This window comes from Oculina patagonica, unplaced genomic scaffold (assembly GCF_052425735.1).
Source record: "Oculina patagonica isolate OP01 unplaced genomic scaffold, crgOcupat unplaced8, whole genome shotgun sequence".
Taxonomy (NCBI): domain Eukaryota; kingdom Metazoa; phylum Cnidaria; class Anthozoa; order Scleractinia; family Oculinidae; genus Oculina; species Oculina patagonica.
Genome location: NW_027558690.1, coordinates 86065 through 110000, shown reverse-complemented (window position 1 = coordinate 110000; position 23936 = coordinate 86065). Strand labels below are relative to the sequence as shown.

The following is a 23936-nucleotide window of genomic DNA, read 5'->3' as shown; positions in this document are numbered from 1 at the left end:
TTAATACATATCTTGTTGAAGGTTTTTAGCTCGAGGGCTAATATGCTAGTTTAAAGAATATCAAATTTCCAAGGGGCAACCATCATGACCCGGTTGTTCAAAGGATGGATAACGCTATCCACCGGATAAATCTTTATCCACTGGATAGCGTGCCTTGTTTTGTTAACACTTATCCACTAGATAGTGATTTATCCGATAGCGTTATCCACCCTTTGAACAACCAGGCCCCCACCGATAGTTCCGAGAAAAAAAAAACACTCCGTCGTTTTTTCGCCTACTTTGCTTAAAGTAAAATAGTAAGAGTAGTGGACAATGGAGGCACTCTCTTACTTGTTAAATCTCAAGGGACTGTTTTAATTTCTCAAGGGGACAGGTGAAGAGGTATATGGAAGGGAGAGAAGACGAGGCAAAGAAAGAGTGTGATCTTTCTTCTCTTGGAGGACTAACAAACTTTCACACGTATCTTAAAGGACAAATGTCTGATCACTTTGAAAAACCTTGAAGAATAACAGACAGACAACAGAAAACAAGCGCTTACTATTATAAATATCCTACTTCTATGTTATTGACTACTCACTAACCTTATTTTAAAGCATGTTAAAGCATTGACGCTGCATATCGCCAAGAGGCTTTAAGAATATTGGAAATACCTGTTTCGTACAATACAAATACCCTGCGGTATGATTTGTATTGGTCTCGCGTGTTATTTGTACTCTACCTGGATAATTATTTAACAATTATCCTGCGAAATCGCGCGGAATATCGCCTGATACTTAGCCGACGAGGCCGTAGGCCGAGTTGGCTAAAACCAGACGATATTCCGCAAGATTGAGCAGGATATTTGTTTTATTATTCAACAAATTGTCAACAAAACACATTTTGCAAATAGAAAAGTATAATTATGCAGCTCGTAACAAGACTTTGGACGAATTTTCGCAACCTACGTATATTTAGCAAATAAACCACTTCAGGCGGCTGGTATATTAGAGGATAATGCCCGAGGCTGAAAGATTGTCGAAAAATGAACATTTGGCCGAGAAGCGAAGCTTCGAGGGCAACTGTGAAATTTTGAGGACAATCTTTCAGCCAAGGGCATTATCCTCCAATATACCAGCAAGCCAGAAAGGGGTTTATTTATTTTATAACCCTCCGATTAATTTCTACAACGCGTTTTATCGCCAGTAAATTATAGGAAAACCTACGTAATAAACCCGGCGTAACTGTGGTTGAAACAAATGTACGTTGATTCGTTTACGTGACTTTCTAACTCGGTGATTTCATTTAAAGTTAGAATTGAGTATAAGGTGACTTCATTCGTTAGTTTTGTGCTGCCTACAAAATCGGGCGACGGATATCAAATCGGACGGGGTATATTCGCTGATACCCGTCGTCCGATTTTGTACCACGTGATGTGTTTTGTCCAATGAGTGCGCGCAAAAATTAATAAGTGGGTTATAACGCAGGATATATGCTATGTACGGATGACAGATATCAATAACATTTTGACCATACAGTGTATATGGGCAGCGCGCGCTTCAGTTGAATAATAAAAAGCATTCTACACTATCATCCAGGTAGATTAGCTCCCGCCCGTAAAGCGCGTTCCTGTACAAGGGTGGCATGTGTATGGCACTGTTATTGTTGATCAGGAGTAGTTAGAAAGATACTGTGAGAACGTTAACAAAAGGCGTCAAATTATGACGCGATTGATGTGACAAACTCGCCATAACCCCTTTGTACAGTTTTACAATATAGTGGCGTTTATTTTATTCAGTTTGTGAGGCGAAAAAGCTATTTTCGCTAACGAGCGCACGGAAAAAACTAGCTTGTTATAAAGCATTTTGGAAGACGAGAACACTAATTAAGAAGGAGAATTTAATTGACATAGTGACATAGTGTTCTGACCACGCTAACTAAAGTATTGTATTGTATTTTATTGTTTAGAACGCTTGTCAAGCAGACAAATGTATAGTTTAAGCTATTTTTATTTGTTAATATCAGGACTTAAAGGACTGTTTCAAATACCGGGTAATAAGGGACGGACTATTATTTTCCTGGAAAGGGGTGGTATGGAAAATATTGAAAAAAAAGTTGTTTGCAGGACCTAAAAAGACAAAATACTGAATTGCTTGCAAACACGATATGTGTAAAAAAAATAGTTTCCATTTCGAAAAGAAAATGTTTGCAGAGATGCATAAATTTAATAAGTTTTCAGAGGAAAATAATGGTCCGTCCTAACATTGCATTTCTCCTCGTTAAGTAGTTGTCAAATATGTTAACTGTTTTAAAAAAATGACAGTATTCCTGTTGTTTATGTTGTTTTTCATCCTCTTTACGATGAGTGAAAATTCATCACGTGGTACGCTTGGCTGTACCACGTGATCAACCGATTTTACATCACGTGATTCGGTAAACTGGTCAAGCTTTCTTCCCAATATCACATAGATTTGCATGGTTTTTCTCGCCATTAAGTATCTTATTAGTAAAAATCTGTCGTCAATACTCCAAAACGGATTGTAACCGAACCGTCTTAATTAAGTTATTATTATTCAGTTCAGTCAGCTCGCAAACGCAAGGTACGCTAACGTTGTAGAGTGATTTTACTCCAACCGTGAACTATTTACTACTCAAATAGATACTATTAGACACTAATTTCATTGTTTTCTTTAGTTTACTTTTGACTATTCGGCACTAATTTTAAGATGCTTTTTCACTGGTTAAATAAAATCACTCTGTCGTTAGCAGACGAATGCTTTTTACCGCCTGATACAAAATAGTCGATAATGTTACATACCACGTGATGCATCTGAAATCGCTGTGAAAAAGGTGAAAAAATCCTTGGTCGGTGGGGCGAAAAAGCAGGTGGTCAGTGGGGCGAACGAAGCGATTGAAGGTAGAAAAGGACCGCGTTTTTTTCCTTTGCTCGCTGCGCTTTTTCTTCTTCGCACTCAGCCGCGCTTTCTCACAAGAGCCTGGAACTGGCTAAAAAAATCGCGGGTGACTGGCATACTGACAAGGGTGGTAGTCGTCCTTTAAAAAAAAAGAATTAGCTAACACTTCTAGGTTTTAAAAAGTTCCGTGTATTTTCAGTTGCAATAAAATCACGCTTTCTCCCAGAGCAGTGTAGTCTCTATTTCCACTTGTGTACACGATTCTCGCAGGGAAGGCGCAGTGACCTAAAGCCTGGTTCACAAGTGCGACGCAAACGCAAGTGAAAACACGTGAGAACTAGCCAAACGCAAATGCAAGAGCAAGGAATGGCTTACGTTTGCATTTGCATTTGGGTTACGGTAGTTCACACGTATGTGTTTCCTTGCGTTCGCTTTTGCGTCGCACGTGTGAACTAGGCTTAACGCAAATCAAGCATTTACCCTGACGGCCGCCATCTTGGAAAAAAATTCAACTACGACTGCGTATCTTTTGTTCCTCGTGTTTGCGTTCGCCGTGTGAACGTCGCTTGCGTTTGCGTTTACGTCGCACATGTGACCAGGCTTAATGGTATGAATCTTGGACCTTGATTGATTCATCACTGGAATGTCTGTTACCTTTGTGTTTGGTCAGAGTGATAACTTTGCTTATGGTTAAAACTTCTCATAGCTATCAGTTAGTAGCAAAGAAAAGCAAAAATTAGAACTGAAGCAAAGACCATTATACATTTATGGCTTTCTGTTCGACCACTTCTCATAAAGTTGTGATGACTCAGTTGGCTGAAGAAACAGTGGGTAGCTCCGGGAACCATTTTGTTTCAGCTTAGGGCCTGTTTACATGATTCCGGAACGAGTTCATTCCATCCCCATACATTTCTCTGTATCTGTTTACATGATACCGAGACGAAAGTCAAGTCATTCCAGAATGAGTTCATTCCGGTTTTCATTCCGGAATGAAATTTTCGTTCTGGAATGACATTTCATTCTGGTATCATGTGAACACAGAACGAATTTCGTTCCGAGATGAAATCGCATCTTATGAAACCGCATACGGAGGCCACAGTTTGACTTCAGAGCGAAAAAACGTAATAGCATTTATTGTTTAGCCCAAAGAAGCAGCTCTATGATCAAAGTGCTCGTTAAATTTGCAGATAGGGCCATTAATGAGTACAAAAAAATGTTTGCGCGAAACATGCGCCATCTTGTTTTGACCTCGCGTGAAACATGCGCCACCTTGTTTCGAACTCGCGCGAAAACCGCGCACGTGAAAATGCCTTTGGTTGCAGTGGTCGACTCTGTCATGTGAATGCAGAACGAACTCGTTCCGGAATGAAAGTCATTCCGGAATCATGTAAACAGGCCCTTACTTCAGGCCAATCTCAGTCCAGTTTTACGCATACGCCTATTACCGTCCAAGCAAACTAAACCTGCTAAAAATGTCTACGGGCAAAAAATCAGTAAAATGCAACATCTCGCCTTTAAATTTCTACTTTGAATGCGGTTTGTTCTGTTTATGTCTTATGTTCGAAACCTCTTCATGCGTTGAACGAAAACGTTTTTCTTGTGGCATATTTTAATATCAATTTAATCCATGTATCAAGTTTTCACTAGAGTCTAATTTGATTTATTTCATGCAAGAGACGTAAGCTCAGCATTTTATTTTCCGTTCTCTACAGAAATTGTTAGCAGTCTCCAAATTTTATCACTTCAAATTTCTTTTATAAATGTCATCTCAACTACTTCATCTCGACAGTACCCTTTCCCAATCTTTCCGCGTAAAAATAACTGCGTGACTGGTTACAATAACCCATCCTCATAAAAATAGATCCTTTTGTTAAAATACAATGCCCTTGACGTTCGTTAGTTCTATCTGTCATGATCTATGGAAAGCATGTTGATATAAGTAGACCAATCAAAACTGAAATTAAAGGTCATCATTTAAGTGACGCACTATGTAGGTTTGCTCAGCTTAACCAGGGTATCTCTCGCTAATACAATAAACTCTTACCTTAATAAATAAAACTGTTAAGTTTTACACGTAATGATCAGTACATATAGTGCGCCAACTTTAATTTTCTGCCATAAGAAGTGCGAGAATTTGCGAGCTTCAGTTCTTTAGCACGCCCTTGTTAATTCGTTGTTGGCAAAGCAGACGGTCTCCCAGGGTTGCGCGAAAATTCTTATTTTTCTGCTTGAAAATGGATTTCGTTTCAGTCATAACTGTCGTTTCCATTGCAATTCTCATTTGCAATGTTGTTGGCAACGTTCTCGTCATTTTGGTTATAAAGAAAAACAAGAAACTACACAATGCCAACATATACCTTCTCGCCAACCTCGCTTCGTCGGATTTGGCTTTCGCCGTTCTTACTTTCGTCGACATTTTCCTACTCTCAAACCAGTCTGTTCAGCCTGCTTATTCGTTCGCTGAATTCATTTGCCACGCTTTGGCTTCCATTTTCATTTTAGTTGCTCTGGCGGTTGAGAGATATTTTGCGATTCTGAAACCATTTGTGCACTTGACAAGAGCGGTGAAATCGCTTATGTGCAAAGTTCTTCTCGCAATATGGATCCTCACTGGCGTTTTGAGCGCGCCGGGATATCCTATCGCCGCTCTAAGTAAAGAGTATGCCTGGAAAAACGCCATGATGAATGTAACAACTAAAACGCCCGTCTGGTTTGAAGCTCTTAACATGAGTTACTCTTTTGTGCTCTTCACATTTGGTCTTGTTTTACCGAGTGCTGTGATGATTTTCTTTTTCTGTTATTCGCGGGTTATTTATCACGTGTGGTTCAACACGGAAGCCAACAGAGCGACAAATCTTGCTCTTTTACAGTCGCGACGCAAATTGACAAAACTTTTTATTATTGTTACTGTTATATTCATAGTTACATGGACTCCTACATTCGGAAGACTTATCGTTATACAATTTGTGAAAAGCGAAAATTCCTGGAAGTTCGAGTTATGTTCTATCTTACTTGCTATGGCCGGTTCAACAGCCAATCCTGTGATTTACTCATTATTCGCTGTCCAAGATTTCGACAAGAAGTTGTCAAGTTGCTGCCTTTTCGTTGTTGTAAAATAAATAGACGGCCAAAGGTTTATACCAGGTCTTTTGCTGCAACAGTTATTCACTGACGGAAACAAAGAGGACACAAGCTGCTATTGAATCTGTTTCAATTTCATTTGGTTTCTGAATTCTACGGGACAATCAATGCGAGTATTTTTAAATACTCGCATTGATTGTTAGTCAAAACTAAACGGTCTGACTAGAGAAGCTGGAGCTTTATAATGAAATAAACGGGGATCAAAACCCATTAAGGCTTTTTATTCACTATACTAAGAATAAGCACAAACATAAGTACTGGGCAGAGCGAAGAAGTGGAACAAATAAAGACGACAGTACCTTATCTTCGATACAAAACTTTGCTAAGGTTTTAAAACACTTTCCTGTAGCCCTACCTCCGTGTTTTATAGCATGTTAAACACGTTTATTTTTAACCACTTTATTGAACGCAAAACCAAAGCAAATTCATATTGATAACTTTAATTTCAACAATCAAGAGAAAACGATCAAGAAAATAGTAATAAATTCCCACTGGGAGCCCCCACTCCCAAACGCCCCAGGTTGGGATAAGATATGGGAAGAGGCGAGCCCAGAGGCGGAAAGAAGCGGGAGCCGTAAGGCGCAAAGGTAAGCTATCGCTGCGGGGAGGAGGGTGGGGCGACGATCTCATGTCTTGCGTCCGTTTAAGCGAAGAGAGGGAAAACATGATAAAACAGGCCTATTCATACTGAACTAGCCAAAAATTATGCACAGTAGAATCCGTAGAGTAAATACAGAAGCAGGGAAGTAAACAAGCGATATCCCAAAGGAATTAAGGGCATTTGTGCTTGAGGGCTCCCAGTGAGAATAGCTTGCTTCTTGAAGAACAGTGATTGCCTAGGTCGAGAGAAGACGCGCAAGGCCTTATGGGATTATTTGGGGGAGATGTGGGAGGTTTAATGTGACGGGAGATTAAAGGGTAAATTATTCATAAGTCGAGAGAAAATGGCCCGTTATTTTTTCTTGACATCATTGTATAATAACAAGATTTTGGATGCTTGGGAAGGGATTTTCCGTTGTTGTTTCATGCCACTGAAAAATTTGATGAATAAAAATAAGAAAAAGAAACGAATCATTGCAAAACATTTTTTCTGAATCAAAGTAAGAGAATTTTTATTATACTACAAATGGCAATACTTATGTACAAAAGAGTGTATGTAAAATAAAAGAAATCTATTGTTCTTGGTTGAACCCAGGCGGGAGAAGAGAGAGTCTCTCTTCTCCCGCCTGGGTTCAACCCCTACAAAGGGCGCGCGGAAGAGAGAAGAAATAGGTATTGGGTGTGGGAATTGGTCAATTCGTTCCCATAATCCTCCTGTACACAAAAGCTCTCTTGACTGTCGAGAGGTTTACGGCCTGGCAAGATGGTTTTAAAGGAGAAGTTCACTCTAGAATGGCCATTTATTTTCTTTACGCCAATAAAAAGTTTACACAAAGATATGTCATTCTCCAAAATTTCAGCCTCCATCGTTCGCTATAACCCTACGAAATCTTTCCCAAAACTCGACAACTGAACGCCGCCATCTTGGCGCTGGTAATGTATGCGTGGCGTCAAAGAGCTCAGCCTGAAGTTTTTTTAACTGTTGGCTGAGATGTGACACCTGAAAAATTTACTGATAGCTGAGAAATCGCCGAAAATTTAACTGATAACTGACAATCCAGCACCCCCATCCAGACCCTCATACTACGTTCAAAAAAGTCAGGTAGAGTTTGCGAGACACCAACAGTACACAACTAGTGTTGATAGAGCAGGATTGCAACCGTGGACAGCTGCTGTTTCGCCCTTGATATGATGATATGGGTGCTTATATATAGCGCATTTACAAAGCTCGTGATCAATGCGCTTTACAATTCGAATCTATGGGATGAGACCGGACATCAGCATATAAGGCGCCTATAGCAGCCGCTATCCGTCCATGTGTATGATCTCACCCCACCACCCAACCCATGGAATAGAACAGACCACAACCCCGGGAACTTCATGCCCTACTCTTTGCGATGAGTGTGTGGGTTCTTTAACGTCCCCTGCTGATTATAACACTGAAGATGCAGGAGACGGGGCTTACGGTTTATCGTCCTTATCCGAAAAGACTAGAATGTCTAACCAGATGTAATTACAAAGGAAGCACATTCTCCTCAGTTATTTTAAGACCCTGAGTGTTGGTCCGGTCTGGGAGTCGAACCCGAGACCTCCCGCACGACAGTCCGGCGCTCTACCACTGAGCTATCCCGTCGGCGGCCCTTTATATTGGGGCTCGTCAGCACAATGTTTACCACCACAAGATCAACTTGTTTATGCCATACTCTGATGCTCGACAAGCAGAAGGTGAAATCTAAACCGGACACGTGACAAAAATAGTGGAAATAGTGTCTAATAGAATACTTAGTTTTAAGCAAATGAAAGATCATCGCAGTAATGTACTCAACTTAAGCAGTTGAGAAAAGCAAGCCTGAAAAAAATTAAGGCTTGAAGTAGTAACTACAGTCGAATCTCTCCTTACGGACAACCCCCTATCACGGACAATCTCCGATGTCTCGACGAAATTCTTATATATTTTCTTTAAAAAAACACTATAATACGGACCTCTTTAATACGGACAACGGACACTAAATCTCGGCCCCAAGGAGCAAATTCATATAAACTTATCCTCTTTATTACGGACACACCGGCGATTAGGTGAAGATAGTTTGTGTATGTAATAGAATTTCCCGTAACAACTGTAAACAACGCTTAATTCACGTTGACGTTTTCAGAGTTGTGCTTAACTCATTGTTGTCACAACAAAAATAATACAAAATTGACCATGTCGCACGTTTTATTTAATAACTCCAAAAGTATTTACAGCTATAAAATCTCCAATATCTCATTTGAAAGGGCACAAAATATGCTTTCTAGGAAAAATATAAACTCCTTCATGCATACTTAAAACGGTTCAAAAAAAATTTTGAATCACAAAAAATCAGTAAAAATAAGTCACAAAATTTAGGCAAAACTGAAATAGTGCAAAAACGCTCCGCTGGGTAAATTTTAAGGTCCAAGTAATCATTTTCCGTGTTCTAAGACAAAATTGCTCCTGAAAACCGGATGAAAAAATTTCAAACAGGGAATTAATTATTATTTTTTTCCTTACGTAAACAGAAGGATCGCATTTCAGTTTCCATGGTAATGACTTATCAGAGCTCAAGTTACGTGCGGCTATTCACGACTGCATAATCCCTTCAAAACGAGTGATTATCAAAGAAATTGAGCTTTACATTCCCAAATTCGACAAAGGACAAGTTGTTTATGATAAAGGCGAGTTTCTAAACATAAAAAAAGGCGATCCGAACAGCTTTTTGTCGCATTTTGCAGAACATGTGCTTAAATCGCGAACAGACACAAACATGTGCGAAGGAAAATAAAAGATCATTTACCTCAATTTTTCGCTTCGAATTTCAAGCTAACTGTCCAAATAACTTTGTTTGAGACTTGAAAAACCTTCTGGATCAACTTCCTCCTCAAAAACATCTTCACCGCCTTTTAAAAGCTGTTTTAACTTCATTCCACTTCGGCCACCATGATGGAATTTTTAAACAAACACGTGTCACGCATGGAAAAATTGGTCATGTAAGGCACATTCAAGTGTCTTGGCTCAAAATCCTCCTGTAATTGGCTAATTATATCAGCTTCCTGTTCTCCAAATTTGGAGGAAAACGAAAGTAAGGCAAATTTTCTAGGAATTTTCGCGCTACCGGTCCAAAAGGACCGGTAGTTTTTACATGCAGCATTGCGTTGTAGATAATTTCGTTTGAAAACAGTGATTCGCGTACATTACATGTGACTCTACTTATAGACAGTGTGAATCAGTGCTTCATATTAATCAATTTAAATGCAGTTTATTAAAAGACATGTGTGTGCCTCATTTTAGATACTGAACACTTCAAGCTGTCATTGGATTCATAAAAGTGGCGTCAACGTAGAGACCTCTATAATACGGACACCTCTCTAATACGGAGACTTTACTTTGTCCCTTAGTGTCCGTATTAGAGAGGTTTAACTGTATTTCATGGTTAAAGTAAAATCATAACTACAAAATCAAGTCACTCGAGGGAAATTTCACGGTATACCGCTCAAAAAAATGGAAAACTACTACCTTACTCTCACTTAATTTCGCGAGTACCAAATTTCGCGATTTTTGCGATTTTTTCCAAAATCGCGAAATTTAATACTCGCGAAGATTAAAATCGCAACATTTTATGCCGTATAATATCAATAAATAATGAAATTCAATGTGCTTTATTACAGTTATTCCAACATGTCTCAGCTTCATTTTTAGAAGGTTTTTTGTTCGATTTTGTCTATCAGTTATCTTCCACTGCACCATTTTCACTAGCTGTCAGATCTGTCCTCTGCAGCTAAGTTTTTAAAATCTCGCTTGTGCAGTCGTACATGTACCTTTCGGGTATTTAAACTGTGGAATACCTTATGCTTTGTTAAGTTTAGCTTGTTTTGTTTGCTTCTTTTACGATGACGATCATATTAATTATGTTGTTTCAGTTCTGAGGTCAAAGCCACATATTGAAGAATAGAAAAAAATCGCAAAAGTTAATACACTCCAATTATACTTTCCTTTCAAAGTCGCGAAATTTAATACTCGCTAAATATGGCTCTTGTTTCTTCGCGAAACTATGGGTTATTACTCGCGAAATCTAGCATATCTTAGTTTGCAGAGATACTAATTTGCATATCATCGTTATCACTGCAGGTAGGAATTTACATAAATCACCAAGCTGAACACAGTCAGGGAGCGTCGAAGAAACTATTGACATCTTAGTAGAGCGAAATTTGTGTTGTTACTAGTGAAGATTAGCGACAAGAACCTTTCAGCGAGGAAATATTTCAAACTGAATGATCTGGAGTTCTTAACTGTTGCTAAGAAGTTAAGAGGTGTTTTCAAGGTTTATCGATCTTCCGGTTTCGTAGTTTATTTACGATCAGACATCAGACCTCAGTAAATTTGCTGTCTACTATTTGTGAGAAAAGTGCATTTCTGTCATGTTTTTGATGACAACAGCAAAGAGTTATTTCATGTGAAACCTTTCAAGATAACGCAAGAACTTGGACAGTATTTCCTGAAAGATGCAGAAGTTCTTGGCATTTCCAATCGCAAGACCCATGGAGCTATTATTTTGACTATCGTTGACGATGAAGCAACTGCAGTTGGAGTTTTGAACTTTACAGATGGAGGAATTTTCTGATGTGTCTGCCTCTTGCAAGCAACAACCCGCATCAAGTAAGTAAGGGGGTGGGGGGGGGGGGGGGGAGGTAACCCGGGCATAGGCTGGGGATTAGCAAGGAGACAGTATTGGCATCGTTACAAGAAGAATTGTTTGTGAATTTTGGTTTTGCATTGCGATGCTTTGTGCTTGTAACTTTCGTTGTGACGTTCTGCCATATATTCTGCTTTCTACCCATCGCCGATAATTAAAGTTGTATCGCTTCATCAGCCCACGTTTTAAATAAACATTTGGTATCATATTAGGCCCAATTTTGGAGCTTTTGGGCACTTGTCTCCCCTCCAGACTTGCGCAATTTTCAACGTGTTTACTTTGATCATGATTGAAACTACCTCGTGAGGTTGTTTCAAACATGTTCAGTATGAATCATGTTTCAATCATGATTCACGCAATGCATTGCCTGATGTGAACACTTTTCATAACGAAACATGTTTCATTCGTGATCAGAATAATCATGTTTCGGCCTAGTGTGAACACAGCTTTAGATAAACAGAAAGATGTATTAAAATTTGACATAATTTTTTCCCATTCAGTGAATCTATCTCAGCCCAAAAGGCGAAACTTGGAACCCCATGATAGACCTAAGCTATGTTCACATTTAACCCGAAACATGTTTAGAATTAACATGTTTCAACGAAACATGTTTCACCTAAACATGCTTGTTGTTGCATTGTTCACATTAGGTGTCAGTTTCAAACACGCGTCGTTTAATATCTGGTGTGTAATTTATGCGGTTTTACGGTTCTTGCATAAATCTTGTACATTTTTTACCGAAAAATATAGCTCGAAATTACAATAAAACTTCAATGAAATCTTTGTCTTTCTATGTATTTTCAAGCCCTTCGATGGAACAGGGCTTTCAAGCGTTTAGTAAGCAGACAGTATTGTCAGTATTTGCGCTATCTTCGGTAAAAGAAGAATTTTTTGTGAAGTTTGTTTTTGTATTGCAATGCTGTGTGCTTGTATCCGCCGTCGTAACGTAACGTAACGTAACTAAAGTTTAACTATAGTTAGTCTCAAGTTACGTGACGTCATACCTAACTATAGTTAGTGCTTTCGGTCGTCTTTGCGGTCACACCAATGCAGTTAACTATAGTTAGTTCTGATTAGCTTTTGAATAATTTCAAATTTAAATTAGTTCATGACAGCCCTTGTTGTTGATTTGTGTCTAGTTGTTCCTCTATTTTTTCTATTATTGGCGGCATCTCGGCGTTGAAGAAAATAAAATGAAGTAAGGATGCTAGAAGCCGAAGAATTCAAGCTTTATTTTTGCTAACATTGGTGATATGTACTTTCTTGGCATGTTGTTTTTCTTTTCTTCCTTCCCTGCATGCTTTGTTTCAATCATTATCAGAATAATCATGGTTCAATCATGATTCACGCAATGCAGTGCCTGATGTGAACACTTTTCATAACGAAACATGTTTCATTCGTGATCAGACTAATCATGTTTCGGCCTAGTGTGAACACAGCTCTAGAAGGACAAAAATGGGACCGCATGCAGTGGCACAAACCCATATTGTGTGTATAACATAGTTCCCCCCCCCCCCCCCCTGACAGATTTTTTTTAAATTGGAATAAATGTGTATTTTGTCAACTTGATGAAATGTATATAGTAATATTAAATAAAAGAAATGTTCACCAAGAAGTTTTAAAGTTGTTTGCTTTGGAAGACAACATTAGTACATTATTTTGACTTACTGGGGTAGTTGTGATAGTCAGAATATACCAAAAATGGGAAGCCCTAAATTACTCTGAACTACCTTAATTAACTTAAACATATAATTATTTCTCCTTGTAGTAAAACAAGGCACACCCACATATGACGAATTGGAAGACTTGGGTGAAAAAATTGAAGGAAAGTGGAAAAAGCTTGGGCGTCGGCTAGACATCGATGATCCAAAGCTACAAGAAATACATGAAGCTCATGACCAATTGTCTGAAAAGGGATATCACATGTTAAGGCATTGGAAACAAGACAAAGGTTCTGCTGCGACATACCAGGCCTTGCGTGATGCATTACAACACAAACGTGTACAGCGCCAAGACTTGGCAGAGCAGTTTTGTTACATTCATGGTAATTATGTCATGTCCCCAAGGAGGGGACTTCCATATTATTGGGACTGGGATGCTCATTGCCTCACTTAGAGGTTTAAATTCTCACAGGGTGTTCCAGACACCCACTAGAATGCCAATATCGTCAAACACTTAGGATTGTGACGCTCCCATGTTGGCGGTCTAGACTGATCAGGCATAAATAAAAAATGCATATCAGATTTCAAGGGTCCACAAAAAAGCTTAAGCCTTAAGGGGTTTAATATAAATTTTCTGATGAGCATCCCCTTCCTTTTCATATGGGCCGAGTCCCAGGTTATTTTCTACAATGTTAAATTAACGGTTAGTGCGCTGGACTCAGCAAAGCGCAGTCTGGGTTCAAGCACTGGCAATGTCCAAGTGTAGTTTTTACTACCCAAGTGTTCTTGGGCAGCTGTACATGTACACTTGACTCTCACAGCAAAGCAAACGAACACGGGTGTCCCCCGTTTTCAAGTTTCAAATATTGCAAATGATGTGGATTGAGGACAGAATTGTTAATATAGGATATTCAAGAAATGCGTTTAGAGATAAAATGAGAATCACTAGGTTGTTCAAGAAATTTGACCTTCTTTAATGTGACATACATTCCTAAGCTCGTGTGTAACAGCTCTTCTTGAGTGACTGAATTCGGACGTGATGGGACCCTCTTTCAAAAAGGCTGGCTTTTCCCTTAGTGTTAGTTGTATACTTAAATCGGGCCCACAACATAACAAGTATGTGAGACCGATCATGGCTCCCTCTAATAGCTTCTAATGCATCTCTTTTGAGTCATCGTTGCGTATCTTTATAGGAACTTTTGCCATTCAGCTGCCTGCTGGTCCAGAACCAGAAGAAAAAGAGACAAGAAAAGTCCCGCCTGCTACTGCAGCTACATTTAAGATTGGAGCTTCAAGCAAAGACCAAGAAGATTCAAGTCGAGTAAGAAGTGGTCTGAAACAGAAAAGGTTGAAACCAAATCCTGAACGAGGTATGTGTATAACAGCTGAGGATTTTTATTTTGCGGTTTTGTCGTAATTATATCAAATGATAGTCCAGTTTGATCATGTTGTGACTTATGCTGTTATAATTGTATGTAGTTGATTTTTTTTATGTTGTAAAAAGTAATGTTTTATATATTTTTGGCCATGCCCCACTCCATTAAGAACGTTCGCGCTAATTGTTTATGCGCATCCCTACTGAGCACGTAATTAATGTTGCAACGCCACGCCACGCCATGCATTGAGCGCGCGCGCTGAGTAAAATTTCTAAGAACATATAGGGTGAGTTGCCATTCCGCTAGCTTCGCTTGAAATTTGCTCTCTAAAATGGTCGGTGACCCCTACTTTTTTCTTAACGGATCACTTTTGTTAATTAATATCTTCGTTTTCCGAGAAAATGAAAAAAATCTATAGAGTGGAAGTTTGATTTTTTTGTCACACTGACGGTTTGAATTCCACTTTTTGAGCTTTCCTTTTTGCCGTACGACAGATTCAAATGTGTTTTTCAGGGTTAAGTTTTACAAAAATGATGGCAAAACTAGGAATTATTTAGGCAACAGACGCACTTCTACAAAATGTGACTAAGATCGTTAGCCTCCGTTTACTCATCTTCGATATTTTTAACTATAAACCCTGTAAACCATGCTGAATAACGTGCGCCAATTTTTCGAAATCAGGGTAGTTTTCAACACGCTTTTTCTCTGAAACAAAGTCGGTGACCCCAACTTTTTTTGCATTTCTGAGACAAGTACCTTATTATCTGACCGCAGCAAAAAAATTAAAGAAATCTATCGAGTAGAAAATTTTGGCGCGAACGTCCTTAATCTCACCAGTTCCCCACCGCATTAAAATGAGTGGTCCCTATCCCGCAAGGAAACAACAGGCTTATTTTAATTATTTGTTGCTGTTTTTTAGGTAAATTGTCTTTAAAGATAAGCTGTGCTAGTGCTATTAGCAGAAACTCAGAAGAACAAGATCCTCGACAAGCAAGGAAAAAGGTGAAGAGGTATATGAAAAAGAAGGGTGTCGAGGCAGTGGGGAAATTTGATCTGTCTTCGGATACAGGATTATATGACATGTACGTGTACTTAGTAGGAGTACGTCAGCTAATGAATGTAAGCTTTGGCAAGGGAAGCATAAAAATAACTGTCACGTGCCGAACCCTGGAGATTCTTGAACGGCTGTGGGATGATTATTGCTCTGGTCACTTGAATGCAAAAGCCGAGGAATGCCTCATTACAGAAAAAGTTAAGGACGAGCTTGATATGGAGACCATAACGCTTGAAACAACTATCTTGGAAGATGACTACTTGGCATGCAAGTTGTCTTTAATGGAAATTCCAGGTACGTTTTCCATTTAAAATACCGGAGTCGCCCTTAGCCCTCATGTTTTAATATACAATAACCTATATTTCGATTTGTTGTCCTTTTGTTCTGCGGAAATCTAAACCCGCTTTACCTCTACAGAAAGTGCGGAGAGGTCAGAGGAATGAGTGGATTATCTCTACGTCAGCATTGCTGACAATTCTTCTTATCCTGAAGTTAACAATTACTCAATATATATATAGCCTTGGCTCCTAAGTGAAGCATAGCTCATCCACAGTTTTCTTCCACTGTTCTCTGTCTTGGGCTTGGTGTTCAATTTGGGTCCATCGTAGACCTATCTGCCGCAGTTCTTGTTCGGCTGATCTTCTCCAGTTGTTTTTTGGCCTTCCACGATTTCTCTTTCCTTGAGGGTTCCAGAAGAGTGCCTGTTTAGTTACGCTATTGTGTGGTTTCCTTAGCGTGTGTCCTATCCATTTCCACTTCTTTCTTCTGATTTGAATCATCATCTTGTCTTCCTGAGTCCTTGCCCATAGATCTTCGTTGCTGATGGTGTTTGGCCATCTTACACCAAGGATGTAGCGTAGGCAGCGGTTGACGAAGGCTTGGGTTTTATCTGTGATGTTCTTCGTTACTCTCCAAGTTTCAGCTCCATACATCAGTACTGTTTTAACATAAGTGTTAAAGATCCTTAGCTTGGTCCGCAGGGATATTTCCTTTGATCTCCACACAGGTCTGAGTAGAAGGAAGGCTGTTCTGGCTTTGCCAATCCTCACCAACACGTCCCGTTCGGTTCCACCATCAACAGCTATCACGCTTCCTAGGTAGGTAAAGGAGGCGACATTCTCTATGTCCTCATTGTCCAGCTTGATTGGGGCTTGGTTTGTGCTGTTTATGCGCATTGTCTTGGTCTTGCTCTTGTTGATGTTAAGACCTGTCATTTCTGCGGTCGTAGCCAATGAGTTGACTTTGTCCTGCGCATGTCTGTGGTTGTGGGAAAGTAGGGCGAGGTCATCGGCAAAATCCAGATCGTGCAGTTGGGAGAAGAGGGTCCATTGCAATCCCGTCCTGGATCCTTCCGTTGTGGTCTTCATTATCCAATCAATAACCAAAAGAAAAAGCATAGGTGATAGGATGCAGCCTTGTCGGACTCCGGTCTTCACAGAGAAAGGCGGTGTAAGTTCAATGGAAATAATGGAAATTCCAGGTACGTTTTCCATTTAAAATACCGGAGTCGCCCTTAGCCCTCATGTTTTAATATACAATAACCTATATTTCGATTTGTTGTCCTTTTGTTCTGCGGAAATCTAAACCCGCTTTACCTCTACAGAAAGTGCGGAGAGGTCAGAGGAATGAGTGGATTATCTCTACGTCAGCATTGCTGACAATTCTTCTTATCCTGAAGTTAACAATTACTCAATACTGGGTGACATTTGAAAAGTTGAATACAAAAGCCATGAGTACAGTTAGCACAGGAACCACAAACTACAATCAGCTACTTTGGGAGTTCTAAACTCATCTATAGTACATTTCATTCGCCATTGCCTGGTTCCCAGATGTTGCTCTCTTATTGACGGGAAAAATAGGCGCGCAAGAGAAGAAGGAAAGGCAAAAGGAAGTCCCTTTGTTTTCGACTTTTTTGCTTGTTTACAAGCAAGAAAAGGAGAATAGCGGACAAGTTGTTCTATTTCGAACCACATTCTTGTCTACTCTCAAGGGACTGTTTTAATTTCTCAAGGGAATATTTTAATTTCTCAAGGGATTACTTTCCGCTGTGGGTGATCAAAGCGTCACTATATTTAACACTTGCGATCTTGTAGAAAAAACGTGACTTGTCAAATTTACAAACGTTATATAACAATTTTAAAACGTGACTAGCCGAAATCATACATCGCATGTCAGCTTTCTTATCTCAACGCACGTGTTTCTGAAAGGCGATCTATAAAAAGCGTCGCAGCCGATGTGCACATGATTTCAGGCGGTGCTGTAGTCTTGATAAACCGCCGTTACAAATTTACCCTGTACTTTACCAACTGTATGACTCGAGCCGTAGCGAAAAGGTCAAATGGATTAAATTATTACGATTACAGTGATCCAGTTTTTTGATAACGTCAAACTAAAACATATTAAAATACACAAACGCAAGAGAAACTAAGAACATTGAACAATCGAATTAAAAACGAAACGAAATTACTGAAGGTTACCGGTTGTCCTCCCTCTTGCCTGAACAGTTTAAAACGCACGAAGGCAACACAGGGAACAGAGGTTTCAAATTCGACGTTTGTAAATATTAAAATGTTTGATCTATTTCGCAGCACTTGTCATACTAGCCTGTTTCGGGAGCGAAGAGAGGCGGCTGTATTCGCAGGCTATTGTCATACGTTATCCGATCTTTTTGTTTACGCGACAGTTAAGCCAGCGGGAAACTCTTTCAATAGTCTGTTGCATAATCGCAGTGGGTTTCGGGCAACGAACGGAAACGCCAAGCGCAACAGGATTCCCGCTGGATTAACCGACAAGCGCTACGAAATAGATCGAACATTTTAATACTGTTTTTACAAAGGTCGAATTTGGCTCCTCTGCTCCCTGTGAAGGCAACGAAGATTATTAAACGCACTGAAGCGGCGCTAATATTTAACCTAAGGCACTAAATTTTGTGACAATTGATTGTGTGACTAAACACGGGTAAATAATCACTTTTTCGCGTTCTTCCAGACTCACACATTCCAGAATATTAAACTACATTAAACCGAGAAGATCATTCTTACTCGAAAGAAAAAAGACAATCTACAAGTTTACTATTTTCAACCAATCCACAGTGTAAACAACTTCGCGACTGACAAATATAACATTTCCTTTGCGAATATACGAAATTGTTAAACTAAACTACAAAGCAATTGTAATGATAAGTTCAAAGAACAATGAACAGGATAAACCTTCGACTCATACTTCATGCAAAAAAGTCGATATCTCGAAGAGATCTTTGATCTTTTCTCTCCATCCCATGGTTTCTCGCGACCCGCGCTCGTCACCAGTCACTCGCGCTTCCCGGTCGTTGCCCGTTTTCCTCAAAATCCACGTTACTTGTGTTATGAGCCACCTACCTCCAAATTAAACCAATCATGTTTATTTTTTTAGTTGAAGCAGGTGTTGATGATGTACATGTTGAGCTAAGAGGAGCCGTAGAATCGATAGAACACGAGTTTGAGGAACACAATGAGCCGACAGGTAAGAGACATTTGTCCAAACTGGTAGTAAGGTGGAGAATTTTATAAAATAAACATTTCAAGTGGCCGCCATGTGATTGCCAGCATAATATCTGTGCCTAAGGACCTGATCTCTTAGACTAAAGCAGTAAACCTGGTCATTCAAGACATAGCGTTACCGTATTTACTTGAACAAGCGCCGCCCCCGAATAAGCGCTGGCCTCGAATAAGCGCTGCATTTGGGAGAAAAAAGTTAATAACCGCCGCCCCCGAATAAGCGCCGCAGTCCCGATGCGGCGCTAATTCGAGGAATTCCGTTTAACTAAAAACAGCACTACAAAGCAACTCTAAAACAAACTTGGACATTAATTTCTTTCCAACAAAAGCGATGTTTTGCAGTCAAAAAGTGATTGTTTTACCACTCGCCCATTAGTTTTTCTATTCAACATTCTTACAATACGTAGTTCTGTAAATGTTGTGAAGGCAGCGAACTTTGCCAGGACAGCTAGCGCCACTTTTCTCTTCAGAGGAGACGAATACTGACAATCAAAGGACACTAAGCGCCGCCCTCGAATAAGCGCCGCACTTGAGGCGCGAAAAATTTAATAAGCGCCGTTCGAGTAAATACGGTACTGTAAAATACAATTATAATTCGCTAGCTAGTTATAAAAATTTGGCATAAGTTTTGTATGTCAGTCAGAGTATTCTATGGCCTTTCAAAATCATAGTAAAAATTTCAACACGAAGGTACATTCAAAGCAAAAGAAAATCCTCTCGATGATTTTTACACCCCCATATGAAACAACTTCTATTTTTTTTCAATTAAAGGTGATTTAAGTCCGTTCTGCACACTCACAGGGTTTGGTCTTATTTTTCTTAAAAAAATACTTCTTAACCGTCACAATTGGCTATGTAGTGAGTCAGCGAGGAAGCGATTTATGTCTATCACATGAATCAGATCAGTTACTTTCATAATATAATCAAATTGCCGTTTCTGAAGTAGTATACGAGGCGATTGCGTCCGCTTGAGAACAGGCATCTTTGGTCCTCACATATCACTAACCGCCAAAAAATAGAAGATCATTAACAGCTCACAACAGAAAGTAATATTGATGGCGTAGTTCACGCTTAAAAAAATCGTCATTTGAGTAAGCGATTTGGACTTTGGCCGTGGATACTGGAGAGACTAAGCTTTTTACCACTAATTTGCAGAATACAAAAAATCTCGATGATTTGGTAAGTGCAGAATGCAATATGGAACAATTGAAAGTATGATGTTTTATATATGTTCGTGTTTATTTGCTTTACTTTACTTTCGGAAAAACTGTTCACAGGCTACTTGTATTCTTTCCTAGGTGTTCCTTACGTTAATCTTTGCAAACGTAACACGACACTTTCGTTCGTTTGTAACAAAATACTTTTGTTTTCCTTGAAAATGCCGTAACATGAAACTCTTGTTTTTTGTTTGTTTTACGGCGACATCGATGACATTTGTTTAATTTAATTAAGTTACGGTTTAAACTGCACGAAAGACGATTCTCAAAACTAAAGAACAAATCTAATCAAAAAACATCTTTTTCGAAAGGGTTTTTAAAACGCAGTACAGCTAGGATATTTGTTTCCTGGTTATCAGGTGTTCACGCCGAAAATCCCGGTGCAAGTTTTTGCATACCTAATTACGATTTACGAAAGCGCTGTGAACACGTCACACGCTCACTCAAGCATGAAGCCGAGAAGCACGTAGTGTGAAGATTTCTTTCAAGAAATGTCGGAACCGTCACGAAAGCATGTTCAAACACTAAAGCGGCAGAGGTTTTACAAAATAAAACGGAGGTTAGTTCAACCGATGGAGAACAAATAAAAGAAAAGGAAGTGACGGATGTAACATGATATTGTTGTTTTTTTCTCGCAGATCGCTGTGATGCCTTTTAAGTCTAATTGAATTAACGCCACGGATTCTACAGGAATTCAACCGCATTGAAAAGCACACCACGTTAGGCTTTAATACAAAATTTCTAAACACGTCACTGTTATTTTAATTTTCGATAGCTTGAATTTCAGTTTGTTATTGAAACAGCAAACGAGATACTTTTGTTTTTGTCAAAAACATGTAACATACTTTTGTTTTTGTCAAAAACGGATGTAACATGATGTTTATGGTAACGTGATTTATTTTCTGCAAAGAAGGCGACATTGATTATAACACAGATGTTATCAGGTTATCAATTAATTATGAGATGCTAGATCACCTTTTCTAAGAAAACAGCATTGCCATATCAAGAAATATTTCACATGATCTGCTATGACGCCTTACTGTCTAATTCAATTAATTTGTGGTTTTAACTTGGGGCCACGGAGTCTACACGAATCCTTCTGCAGAAGAAAAACGCAATGTTCGTGATAAAGACTGATCTGCGCATGCGTTTAGCACAAAGTATTTTTTCCAGAAAGAATTGTACCACAAGGAGAGCATAGTGCTTTCTGAAACAAATATATACCTTGAGTTCTTCAATTGTAAGTATCGTAATGGACTCCCCCATTTACCAAGGGCACACGGTCAGGTGCTCTCCATCCCCTCCCCCCTTTACAGAAATAATTAATTAATTGATATTAATTAATTAATTGGTGATTAAAAGTTTACACCGCGTTAGCGGTTTAGTGGCTTAGTGGTTTAGTGGTTTAGTGGTTTAGTGGTTTAGGGGTTTAGCAAACGCCAACCCACCAAACCATCACAATAGTGCATTCTGCACTAAAAAGGAGTATCGTAGCTGAAGGCAGATTCACTTGTTCCGTCCTTCGTTTCCCGTAAAGATTTTGTGATTCCGCTGACCATCCATGTTGTAACGCATTCAAATAACTTTCGTTTCGTTTGCTTTTGCGTGACGACACGGGTTTGTATTAATGTTGACTGAAAAATGCTCCCGTTACACTTAAAGTTCGCCAATTAAGGAAGGTTTATGGCGAGGAAAAATAGGCGGGTAAGAGTGGAAGGAAAGGCAAAAGTAAGTCTCTTCTCTTTCGTTTTTCCATGGTACCTCGCAATTCGCACTTGTTACTAGTCGCTCGCGATTCTTGGTCGTTGTCCGTTGTCCTCGACAAAAGTGCGAGGCGCCCGAGGAGGAAGCTGTCATTCGCCAGGTTACTGGTGTATTATAGCCACCTAGCCCCAAATTAAACCAATCATTTTTTTAAAGCAAGTGCTGACGATGGACAGGTTGAGCTACAAGAAAACCTGGAATCGAAAGAACACGAGTTAGAGAAACTCGACGAGCTGACAGGTAAGAGACACTTGACCAAACTGGTAGTAAGGTGGATAATTTTGTAAAATAAAATTTCAAGTGGGTGCTATGTCAGCATAATATCTGTGCCTAAGGACCTGGGCAAAGTTGTTCGAAAGCCGATTAGCACTAATCCAGGATTAAAAGTTGATTGAGGGTTCATTTTAGGGCTTTCCACAAGTTGCTTCAATGGCTACTTTTTGACAACTTTTCAAATTTCGAGCAACTTTTTCCCCTTCGAGCAACTTTTTTCCTCTCGAGCAACTTGTTGCATTTTGAGCAATTTTCAGACCGAAGATCTCCGAAGATTATCCGAGTGTTGTTCAAAGGCCGTGCGAACGTTTCCGAAGATTTACGAAGATTGCCGAAGATTTTCGAGGGACATTTGAAGACATTTCAATTTTCGGCTCATTCTGCATTGAAACAGAACAGAACTCGTCAGGAAACATGACGTCATCGATATCTTCACGATTTTTTTTAGTTAAAGAAAATCTTCTTATTTAACAAATTTTCCCCTTAATACGTTATTTAGATACTTCTTTTGCTGTAAAATTACAGAAAATTGCTAAGAAATCTAACCCTAGGCCTCAAAGGGAAATTAGGATATATTTAGAGAAATTCTCTTGATTAGACAGAGTTAAAGACCAGTGCGTATCAGAAACCACCAGATCGGTATGGAGAATGGGCTGTAAACAGCCTACAGCAGATTACAGACCGTCTTCAGATGCTTGAGGATCAGCAGGCCATGGAAAAGGAGCGATTACGAAAACTAAAGCCAAAACTGTTGAAGAAAGCAAGAGCTTTAAGGGGACATTAAGATGTTACTTTGTTGAAAACTTTGTTCGAAATTATGTGAACTCATTAAGAGTACATTTACAGAATATTAAGATGTTACTTTGTTGGGACTAAACTCATTAGGTTTCATAAACACTGTTTAGCCTTTGGCTGTTGACTCTAAATCAGGAGATTCACGCCTATTTTACAGAAGAGGAGATTATGTAGGGGTTATAATACCGGACATGACGATGTGTTTTACATGAAGTGTAATAACATAGACCACGTGCTAGAGTTAGCGAGCGAGCGTTGTGAATTCGTTCATGTTTTAGCGTCTAGGCATGTTTTACGGGTTAATTACAGTTCATTGAACGTCCTCCTTGTGTGGTTGTTTTCTTGCTCGAGTTTGTTACGTGTTTATGTTGTGTGTTTTAGAAGACACGGGGGGTCATAACGGTTTTGTTAGTTTGTGACCTGTTCATGAAATATTTAAAGAAAAAAATCCCACCACGTTTCCACGCCTTCCATAGGCTTTCTTTGGGCAACATATCAAGAAATTTAATTTTTCAGCATGTGGCGCTTTTTCGGGGGAGGCGTTTATTCGAGTAAATACGGTATTTATAATAGCCACCTAGCTCCAAATTAATCTAATCATTTTCCTTTTTTAGTTGGAGCATGTCCTGATGATAGACAGGTTGAGCTACGAGAAGACTTGGAAACAAGAGAACATGAGTCAGAGGAACTCGAAGAGCCGACAGGTAAGAGTTACTTGTCCAAACTAGTCGCAAGGTAGAGAATTGTGAAAAATACACATTTCAAGTGGCTGAAATGTGATTATAAGCATAATGTCTGTGCCAAAGGACCTGATCTCTTAGACTAAAGCAATGAATCCCGTCATTAATAACGTTACTGTGAAAGACAATTTTTCTCATATTTGTAGTTTTCACGTGACGTCATGAGAATTCTAAAATCC

General features: G+C 39.4%; 2 protein-coding genes and 1 pseudogene across 2 annotated transcripts in view; all 3 read left to right on the top strand.

Annotated features, from left to right (window-relative positions):
• LOC144641270 (uncharacterized) overlaps positions 1-23936 on the top strand; it is a 157509-nt gene that overhangs the window by 53144 nt on the left and 80429 nt on the right. The window contains exons 7-8 of the mRNA XM_078500301.1: positions 15298-15726; positions 23632-23721. Of these exons, the coding sequence (XP_078356427.1) occupies positions 15298-15726; positions 23632-23721 (519 nt within the window). The remainder of the gene's footprint in view (positions 1-15297; positions 15727-23631; positions 23722-23936) is intronic.
• LOC144641266 (rhodopsin, GQ-coupled-like) lies at positions 5126-6122 on the top strand (annotated as a pseudogene).
• LOC144641265 (uncharacterized) lies at positions 10484-13456 on the top strand. The gene is made up of 2 exons (XM_078500297.1): positions 10484-11304; positions 13110-13456. The coding sequence occupies exons 1-2, from the start codon at positions 11253-11255 to the stop codon at positions 13454-13456; spliced, it is 399 nt and encodes a 132-aa protein (XP_078356423.1). The 5' UTR covers positions 10484-11252.